Below are 11,223 nucleotides of genomic sequence, written 5' to 3'. Positions count from 1 at the left end.
TTACAAGGCTGTCTCTTTTAAATCATTCAGATTTGGCATTCGGGACCTATTTGTTCTGTTATAAGGGTGCCCGTTTGGCCCACTCTTGGCACCCAGCTGTTCAGAGTAGGAAGGCCCCTCTGTGGCACTCCGGGTCACAGACGACACGTGCCAACCAGGGTCCATCTGACCTGGCAGCTGGAGGGCCGGCCTGCCCTTTGGTGTTGGCTCCTGCCGGATGTTACTGCTCCCACCAGAGGCCTGGCTCAGTGGGTGAATCCGAATTTCTGAGAAGGAATTTTTGGCTTGTTGAGTTGTTAAGGGCTGGAAGCGGGGGTCTGAGGAAGCCGGGTGATTTGAGGCTGAAGAGAGATGTAACAGCTTGCGCAGTGATTTTAATGGCTGGCTCTGAAAGAAAAGATGAGGGTGCATGTAGGATTTAATTTAGAGTAGACTTGAAAGCTGGGAGGAAACGGAGCACAGACCTGAGATGACCGTGTGGAGCCAGGGAGGGCGGGTGTGGGGGAGGACGGGCCAGTCCAGCCTTATCTGTTCTTTTGTTCTTTTTCAGGCAAGATTGGAGTTATTTTTCTTTAATGAAAAAGCCTAGAAACGTAGAAGAAATCTAGAGCTGGTATGATGACTGATCAAAGGCTTAGGCACCTTCTATCTGGCTGCATCCCATCTTTATGGGGGGGAGGGGGGAGGTCTCATGCGCCAACCATCAGAAAGAAGCAAAAGAAGGGATGTGCTTCTCCCTTTCGAGAAGACTTCCTTCCCGACAACTCTGCATAAAGCTGCCACTTAGATTTCACCTGCTAAAATTCAGCCACTCCACCATGTCTAGCGGCAAGAGTAACTGAAAAAATGTAATGTTTCAATAGGTAGCAACATACTCGGCTAAAAATTGTGTACCCCTTTCTGTTCTTATCTCCCTGATTTTCCCTTTCCCTTGGCATTGCAAAATCCCAGTGTTCCCTTTCTGCACTTTATCATTTTTTTGGTGTTTTACTGTTTTGAGGGGGAGGTAAAGTTTGGGCACTAAAAATGCAAAGCACACAGAAATAAGCAAAAGCCCTAGAGACTCTAAAACACAATTCACTCATAGGGAGCCTTCGCCTCATGGGGTGCTGCACTGTGGGGGGGACTTCAAAACAGGAGGGAGGGTCCCAGAAGCCATCTGCCCCACAGGCTCCTCACTGGCCAAAGTTGACTCACACCCCTTTCCTCTTTATCAGGCTTGATGGGGTCACCGTCAGAAGAGGCATGGGATAGCACCCTGACATTCAAGGCCCTCACCGCGGACCCCGGCACGTGGGTCGAAGCCCCAGCCTGAGGCACCTCCGGCTGCCAATCCTCAAGGGCCTCAAGGCTTTTAAGGGCTCAGCAAAGTAAAATGTTGATAATCTCAAGAAATACTAAAGAGTCGGAGGCACAGGGCATTGAAATCCAGGGGCTACTGCTTGAGCACTGACTCGAGTAGAAATCGCTCCTGGGGAAGCATCCTCCATGGTCATTCCTGGTGATTTTTACAGCCCTGACCACATGTAACTATTGAACAATCACAATAGTTCAGATGGAGATATAAAGTTACCTGAAAAGAGCTTCTCGGCAAAAGAAGTGGTTACACAAAGAAGGTTCTAAAACCCTGTACTTTCTCTCTCTCTCTCTTTCTCTTTCTCTCTCTCTCTCTCTTTTTTAAATAAATGAGGAATAGAACATCAGGCCCTCTCACTCACAGCCTTGTGCTTTTAGTTCGGGTACACGTCCAATAACTGGGATATCTGGTTCTCTACACTGTCTTCGCCCCTCCAGCCAATATTATGTTAGAAGCAGAAAATATAAATGGCTGGGCAAATACAGTTGAAATTTAGGGAGCTCTTCTCAGCAGCTCTAAGTAACAGCTTATAGTTAGAGAGTAAACAATAAACCTATAAAATAGAACCTACTCCTCCGAATCACAGAAATCCATGGTCATTTATAGGCACAAGTAACCCTACAGCCTCAAAAGCTCATGAGGGTTGTGAGAAATTTCAGTACAGAGGACTAAGAGATTTATAAAATATTGAATATAATCAAAAACAAGTTAGATTATGTTACTATGCTCATTATGGGACGCTGAAAAGATACAATATTTAAAAATTTCCATCAAAACAGGTTGCTTCAAGGAGATAAGACCTCAGTTACCTGAAAAATTTATGGATTCGGATTCTGCTTATTCCCCCATTATGGCAGAGAAACGCGACTATACATACTTTCTAATATGCAGTTCCTAATGCGAATGTTTGCCGGTTTTCTATCAAAACTAGTACGGATTTCAGAAGCTTAAACAGTCTTTCAGAAAACTTATTATATCTGTCTTTCAAGGCGCAGTTTGTAGGCTACCACCTTTAACGAACCCTTAATCTTCGCACTACCTTCTCTTACCCTCCCCTACATTTTATGGTACGCTTCACTTTTACCATGAATTATGGTCATTTGTGAATTTTCTCTCTCTCCTAGGCTGCAGAGTTTTTGTGGACTGGAACCGTATCTTATTCATTCCCCTTAATCGTCCTCCCCCTAACCGCAGGTGAAGACTAATAGAAGCTCACTTTTTTCCTCCATTCATCTGGACTACCAAGATGCATCTGGCTATTTCTGAGGGTATATTCTGGGCAGACTCTCAGCCTTGCTGTAACATTGAGAGGCTAAATTTCTCAACCCTGTCCTCTCTTCAGGAGAGACCGGTCACTGCAGAGTCTGAGAGTCTAGGAGTGATGCAGGCACCACTCACTTGGGTCTGTAGATCAGAGATCTTCTCAGGACGCCACTCCTTTGGTCTGCTGCTTGGGGTGCTAGCAGAGTGAATGGCTTTCTGTAATGTCAGAAGATCAGGGCCGTCAGAATTGGGCACCTAGAGCAGAATATGGACAAGGATTCAATAATCACACCAGTAAGCCTAAATAGGATATGCAACCACACGCAAGAGGAGAACGAAAGCAAATCAAACCAAACCAAAACTCACCCCCCTCCCCTCCAAAGACGACTCAATAAAAAAAGAAATCACAACTCTCCCAATGTTCACAATGCAAGTGATGCTAGTTAAAGTCTGCTGCCCTCTTAATAATTTTCCCTGCATTAGGAAAAATTGGCAGATGTCATGCAGCTTTGTTAAACCTCAACCCTTAAAGCATTCCCATGCTGTTAGTTTTAGTCGCTGTAAGAGAGAGCAGTTAAATTGAGCTGTACCAGGAATTGCTGCCGTATCCTCATTCCATATTGCAGTTAGGTTATGAACCAGTTCAATAAAACAAAAATTTGTTCCTGCTGGGAAAATGATCCATACACTGTGTTTGGTGGTGCCAAAGAAGTCTAGCAGGCTTTTAAGGATAGCAAAGTGAGAAAGTATGGTTTGAATCATATTCCCAAGACACTACCCAGTAAATCTGGGTTTAGCATTATGCACTATGTAAGTGCTAGAAATTTGTGCCACAAATTCCAGACGAATGCAATTGGTCCACTCGCCGATTCTGGTGGACAGAGGAGAGTGCAAAAGCCCTGGCCTTCAACTAAGTGACCAGCAAAAGCTAGAGCCAGGCAAGGAAAGAGCAAATCACCAACTAACAGAAGCTGTTTTTTCATGGAGCCTGCAAGCTCACCCAATTTGGTCAATTTCACTTGGTTTCAAAGAGACACACTGCCAACCAAGTGTTAACAAACTTTGTGAGCCAAACCAAAAGACATTTGTTAATTGTAAATGTTAATCAAATTCTTTACAGGAAATAAGGGATTTTATGAATACTGTCTGCCAACAACTGGCTAATCAGACAACCCAAACTAGCCTTTCACTAGTTTGTTTGTTTAATAGCCTTTTATGCTTCAACCTCCTTAACTGATTCAGGAAATCCAGAGTGTCGAAGAATTTGTATCTCAGTGAATTTATGGAACTGGCTCAGGTACTTAACTAGCACAAAGAGAATATGACCCCATGAAAATAAAAGACATGCTGTTGTCATCAGTAAAACAAGTTTACTGGAGCAGTTTTCAGGGCTACCATACGTAAAAATGGGTACCATGGGTGGAGTGACTACAGGAAGCTTTTTCAAAGAAGAACTATGCTTTAAATGATTCTTTGAATTAAAAAGAGGAAAGAGGGATTTCTTGATGCTTGGATTCTCCCCGTTGGTGGAATCTGTCTGCAATATAAGATACAAATAAACTAATTGCCAAGGAAAAAAAAGAAGGTGTTCTTATCGAAACTCCTAGCCCTTGGATGCTCTCAAATTGTTAAATATTAACAGTCACTGAAAGAATCTCTGTGCTGTGTGTGCATCTTGAGAGGTTCTGTTTCATTTCTCACCTGGACATGAAGATGCCAACAATGTAAAATTCAAGACATGTAGAAACTTCTGTGTATATAAAGAACATTTGGACAGGCTCAATACCTATAGCAGGAATGTCTCTAGAGACCTACACACATATATTCACATTAAGCTTACAAAACATTTAAGGATTTATTTATTTATTATCAGAAATAGGACTGCTACAAAGAATTATGTTTAAAGGGCTACTGATTAGCTTCAATCTTTTCCTAATTGCCAGAGGTCTTAAGCAACTAAATAATCTACCATGTAATCTGCCGGTCTATTAGGAAAAAAGAAAAAGACACCGCAAACCTTTCTGAACGTGGTCAACTCTTGAACCAGAAAACATCACTTGGAAGAGGAATATATCAATATTGCAGGATTCTACCGTTGAGGAAGAAGCCTGGTTCTACACTGTGAGAAGTATTCACCCCATGGAAAATAGCTGGCACAATTCAGAATACGCCACAAAAGTGAAGAAACAGAAAGTTCAATCCTTAAACTGAAGCATGATTACCAGTTGAGATACTAACTAGGGTAAAATTACCAAGTTGGCAAAGTCACCATATGCTCTGAGGGCTTATGTAACTGTCTGAGTGTGGAACTGAAGCCAGATTTCCCAAGGAGGCTTCCAGATTTGCTTGAGTCAAAGCAGGCATCTTTACAATACAGAATGATTTTCTGGCACGACTTTTCCCTGTTTTGGATATTTCAATTGTCAGAGAACCAGAATGTATATGAAGGTGTTCAGATCATCTTTTATTGGTGTGTATGAAGACATTCAAGTAAAATAGCCCATAAGGTTTCCTGCTCCCAAGACAGGGATCCAGGAAGAGTTTAACTTGCATGTCTAAGGAGGCCACAAGAAAGCCCTCAGACACGTATATGTATAACTGATTCACTTTGCTGTACAGCAAAAAGTGACACAACATTGGAAATCAACTATACTCCAATAAAAAATAAAATAAAATAAAATAGAGAAGCAACAAGGATATAATGTATAGCACAGGGAATTCTAGCCATTATCTTATAATAACTTTTGAGTGTAAACTGCAAAAATACTGAATCGTTATGCTGTACACCTGAAACAAATATAATATTGTAAATCAATTATATTTCAATTAAAAAAAAAAAAGACAAGTAGCCGGCGCGCTCCGCACCGCTGGGCCCCTGGCAGGGACTGAGCTAGGCCTACTATTCAGGAGAACCCACCTCCCGTTCTCCCAACTGATTGTGCAACTTTGGGCAGGTCACAACTTGCCTGGGCAGTTAGCAAAATAAAGGGGTTAAACTAGATTTAGGACCCACAGAGGCTACTCTCTGTGCACTGGGTATCAGATTACCATTTTGTTGACTCTTATGCAAAGGCCACAATGCTTTAAATCTTTCAAAGTTCATTTACCTAGTTTCCTTTTGCTGAGTTCTAGAGAGTGAAGAAAAGTTAAATTTAATTCTGTTCCAATGCTCATGTGAAGGAGGCAGAGTTAACACAATGTCAAGCCTGGGAGCCTGAGGTCTGCCAGGAAGTACTATGCTGAGTGCTTTTTGGAAATCTTACTCTAGATATCAAAGTCCTTTAAACATTTTTTTTCCTCTTTTAATTAAAAAAAATGCAGAGGGTATAAACAACTTTTGGTTTGGAAGGCTTAAGTCACTGTGACCTGTGCAGAGATATTTTGCAGTTGCTTTACATATCAAAAAAGAAAAGTATGAAACCCTAAAAATGTCTGAGTTCAAGTGGAGAGTATGTTAGAGAATAGTAAATTTCCTATTTACCCTACTCTACACTATTTAAACATCTAAAATTTGAACCAGATCTTGAATAATAGTCAGTCAACATGTACATACTTGACTCATGCCATGGTGAGCCGCAGGTTTAACGTGGGTCTAAGGCAGATATCAAAAGCTAAATCTACACACAAAAACACCTTCAATTCCTGTGTCCTTGCTATTTTCTTCCACTTAATCACCCCACAATGGCTATGGGCCTGAGGTTAAGAACAAAAACAAACTCGAAATAAAAATAACAGTGGTTAGGAGGAGGTAGTCTAAGTTTAATGTTCATGATGGATAAATATGTTCCACAGATGATGATATAAGTTTTAATAGCACTTTACATATTTTAAACTTCTCTACTTCAAATCAGGTCTATTTTGTTCATCTGGTCTAAATAACATATGTAGTTAATATGCAACTAAGTGACATCTTGACTGGACCTTCTACTTTAAGTGAGTTTCAGTTAGCCATATAGGCAGGTTTTGCTTTTTTTCTAAATAAACATTTCAGGAATATTATGCAGCCATTAAAATGAAGATAATAAAATCTGTGTAGTAACGTACATATTGTGTGTATGTGTGACAGAAATACTATTAAAAAGCCAGAATACAAAATTATACTAGAATGACTACTATTATTTAAAACAAACTAAAAAACCACCTTCTTTCCATAAACATATGCACAGGCCAAAAAGCTAGGAGGAAATATACCAAAATCCTAATACTAGTTGTGATAGGGTGGTGAGATTAGAAATGATCATTTTTTTTCTCAATTTTTCTGTAATGAGCTCATATTTATATTATAGTGACATCATAAATTTAACAAACAAGCAAGTAAAGAGTAATCTAGAAAGGTAATCGAGGAAGGCCTTAATTAAATCCTTACTTCAAATATTATATTCCTTTTTACTATCATCTATCTCATCTTTACTCACCATTGATTCATAATCCGAGACTTTTCGTAACGGAACAGACCTCAGAAAAACTGAGTCTAATCTATTCAACTTAAGAGATGAAATCAATGACGTCCATCTGGGTAGGTCATTTTGATTATGCCTTTTTCCTTTTTAAATAAACGAGAGTCAATCACGTATGAAGTAAAACTAGAAACAAAATAATATAAAATGGCTGACTCAACCTTGTCTAGTCTCAAACGTGTCATAAAGCAAAGGAGGAAGAACGCCTTGTGTGGGTGAAGACGTTCCTGCTGGCCTGGAGGCCTGGCTTCCCCACGTGTTCTCACGTCACTAACCAGCAGAATCCTTGCCTGGTTCGTTCAGTGATGTGACCTGCACAGTTCCATGCACCCAGCCCTTGGTTCAGGTGGAGGGCTCTCAGGAAATGAGACTCATTCCATTTCACAGTTCAATCACAAGATAAACATGTCCTACTAAAGCAAGCCCTGAAATGTCAAATACTATGACCTGTCTGTGACTAGGCAGCCCAGAAATGCACTTGTCAACATGGGAATCAGATAACCAGCCAGCGGAGAACAACGAACGATGGTTAGTTAAGAATTTTAAGATTTAAACACAAACCAAAACCATTTCCTAAATTTTCACGTATCTTTAACCCTCAGAGAGAAATAAATCCTGCAGCTTCATAGTTTTTACATGAATATAAACCCACATGGATAAGATGTTTATTGAGAAAGGGTTAAAGCATTCTCTTTCATCCAAATTAAATTTCTTCTATTCCTGGAGATTCTGTTGAACCTAGAAAAGGCTCTGTGAGAGGAGGATAGTTGTATAGAATTTGAGAGAGAAACATATACAGTATATGCATGTTAAGTCTCAATAAGAAAATAATTCACTTTGTCACATACAAAGTGTAAAGTACCCACAGACTAATGCAGACTCATACGGATGCCACTGTAAATAGAAACTGGCCATCTACTTACTGTTTGAGATTTCTTCTTTTTCTTTTTCATTGACCTGAAAAAACCTTGTTTTTCCTTTTCCTTGAGTTGTTCAGAATGACTAATGTTTTCAGGACTTTTCCTAAATGGGAAGACATTTTTATCATATTGATCTTTCAATCATTCTCCTGCCATTATATGACAAACATAATGAAGACTAAAAATGCATGACACCAGGTTCAAATAGCCATGAAGAATCAAGCACATAGGTAAAGAGCCTCTAAAAACCACAGAAGGAACTGAATCTCATCAACCATGGTTAATGATTAGCCTTTTGGCAAAGGTCCACTTGAACGAGCAATTTGAGCATTATTACAAATGATCTGTATCTATGCCGCAGGACCATTTTCATGCTGTTGAAAACCTCAGAATCAGAGAGTCTGAAAAGCACACGCTTTGAAGGATGGCTTTTCTGTAACCCTCTGAGAGAAACAGAAACATTTTCAGTATCTTCGTTTTTCTATTTACCTTTTAAAAACCAGCTTAACAAGTTCATTATTAGTGGCTTGCCAAGGTACTGAACATTAAAAAAAAAAAATCAATACTGCTACATAAACCTTACAAATAAAAGTAAAAATTGCCTGAAACTGGAAAATCCCTTTATAAAAATCTTATATATATTTATTAAAACTAAATAAAAAATAGATAAGGTATGAAAAAATGGAGACAGGATGAATGCTTTAATACAAAGCACTCTTCTGAAAAAAAAGCTTCTAACTGAAAATAACGACATTAAGCTTCATACCACTGACACCACCAGATATTTTAATACAAATAGGAGATATTAAAAGAGAGCAAACAAGACACCTCAGCCCCAAGAAGGTGACTACTTGTATGTTAACAGAGGCCCTATATTACTTAAATTAATTTACGGTCTTTAAAAAACAACTGGAATGGTGTCATTCTCGAAAAAGGCACATTCCACGGGCCCTATTTTGAATTTGAACATCTAGATGACTGTGGAAAACCATTTTCTCAAATGACTGAATTCCTTCTATTAGCTATTCCCCAAAATCAAGAGTAGAAACATTAACAGTGACAGAATTCATTCATATTTATGGTTTTAGAGTACTGAACAGTAAAGTTACCAGAACATCTAAAAAAACATGAGCAAACCAGCATCCTTTACTTGATTAAACCTCTGTGAAGGCAGAAAACATCTATACAAACCATTACAGATCCACATGATAGAAAACACCATGAAGCTATTTTTAAAAATCACATCTTCACAGATTTTTCACTAATATGAAGGAATATTCCAACTACAATATGAAGTGAAAACATCAGGATTCAAAACTTTCTACATAATATGAGCCCAACTGTATTTTTAAAAAAAGGCATATATGTGTATATATACACACGTTTTTTAAAAAGCAGGAAGAAAATTTTTTAAAATCTTAATAGTTATCATTTCTGGGTAGTAGGATTATTGGTGATTTGTTGTTACTTCTTTTTAATTTCAAACAACAAACATGTACTGCAGATATAATAAAAAGGTTTTACAAACCACACAAAATTCATTTGAAAAGCCACGAACTCATGATCAAAGACCACAAGGGAAACAATTTAGAGAGAGAGAGAGACAAACACACAAAAAACAAGAAGTAAAAACCATGACTGTTTGAAGGAGCCATGGTCATTTCTTCTCAAGTGTTTGGCCTAAAAGTTAATGGGAATACCAAAGAAGGAAAAACATGTACTGTAGGCTCAAGTGTTCTTGAAACTCATTAGGACCTGCCATTTTAAACCTCACTGAGAGAGTTCCAAGTTCTGAAGTTAAAGTTTTGTAATACAACACAACCAATAAAATAATTAGCACTGGGACTCAGAATGATGCATATACAATTTTGAAAGCTAAAAAGCTTCAGACATGATGGAATGAGTGAGAATGGAATAGTGAAAAGTTAAAGATTCTTTAAACTCAGTGTTGTAGTGCTGGAAAAAGCACTCTCATCCTAATGACAGACTGGGCCTATTCGGTCAAAGTTTCTTATGACAAGTACTGTTGAGATTAAGGAGATGAAACCCTTGGATGGGGCCTAAAGACAGACTGCCCTAAACTAAATTCCAGGCCACAGCATTCAGTTATGTGAGGGTTCTACGGAACACAGCAAAACAGTGTAAGTAGTTTGCTGGAATCACAAAAGCACCACTCTTAGAATTGAAAGTAACCTTAGAGAGCATCTAGTCCAACCAGCAATACTATTCCTAATGTTCTGTAACTTCCAGAAGTTAAAGAATATATGCTTATGATATAGCTTATGCCCTTCCATAATGGGGTCTGCACATAACCTAGAAGCACAACAGAGTACTCAGATTAACGGGTAGAAGTTTTTGCTAATCAGAATTAAAGTCTAACAAAATCTCAAAGGTCTGCTGAGGGTCAGTAGTTAAAGTGCTTTCTGCCAACCCAGGAAATCTTTAAGGGGGACACATTCATCATGACCACAATCTCAGGATGGGAATGGGCGTTACTATAAGAATGTTAACATTGGCATGAGAGGAAGTGAAGGCTTGAGACACTAGTCCTAGGAAGAGCAGGATTTGGGTAGGAAGAAGAGTCTGTCCAATAAAATGAAAGTGAGAGGATGGGGGGGTGGGGGAAGGGTACTGAAAGAGAAGAAGCAGCAGGACAAAAAGCCCGGTGTTTGCAGTTCCTTGTGTCCCCAAAACACAGAGGATGAATCAAAGACTCTCCGCAGGGTCTCTTCAGAGGAACTGGATAAACTAGAGCCCGGGGGAAAGGGGAATGATGAGGAAAACATCCTCAAACTGGAGCTGCAGAGAGGCGGTAGGGCCAAGATCCAGGTGGGAAAAGATTGCAGGGGCCAAAGCAAAAATAAAATAAATTACCCTTGGACTAGTGGATGAAAGCTAGGTGTAAGGTGTGAGTATGCACGCATCACAAAAGACACAAAAGGAAGTCAGAGAGAAAGAAAGAGTGCCAGTCGGGGAGAGAGAGGGAGACAGAGAGGGAAAAGACAAAGAGAGGGAGAAGCTACATTGAATCATACACATACAGAGAATTAACAGAAAAACATAAGAGGAAAAGCCTGTGAGAGACACTTAGGGATGGAGAGAAGCTGCCTGGAACACAGGCACCTAAAAAGCTGTGTGCTGTACAAATGAATGAAAAGACTTGAACATCTATAACCAGCAGTGCACCCAAAGGGTAAGAGTCGCCGCACGACTTAATCTCATTTGT

At 39.5% G+C, this 11,223-nt stretch overlaps 1 protein-coding gene across 1 annotated transcript in view; it reads right to left on the bottom strand.

Moving 5' to 3' along the window:
- The window catches only part of CDKL5 (cyclin dependent kinase like 5), a gene marked incomplete at its 3' end in the record, with an annotated part of 182,957 nt that continues 171,734 nt past the window's right edge, over positions 1–11,223 (bottom strand). The window contains exons 16-19 of the mRNA XM_082864224.1: positions 8,001–8,100; positions 4,035–4,157; positions 2,756–2,875; positions 1–387 (exon numbers count right to left, since the gene is read on the bottom strand). Coding sequence (XP_082720350.1) covers positions 1–387; positions 2,756–2,875; positions 4,035–4,157; positions 8,001–8,100 — 730 coding nt within the window. The remainder of the gene's footprint in view (positions 388–2,755; positions 2,876–4,034; positions 4,158–8,000; positions 8,101–11,223) is intronic.

Source organism: Leucopleurus acutus (genome assembly GCF_964270905.1).
Source record: "Leucopleurus acutus genome assembly, chromosome: X".
Lineage (NCBI taxonomy): Eukaryota > Metazoa > Chordata > Mammalia > Artiodactyla > Delphinidae > Leucopleurus > Leucopleurus acutus.
The sequence above is the reverse complement of the archived record's forward strand: the minus strand, read 5'-3'. Positions and strand labels throughout refer to the sequence as shown.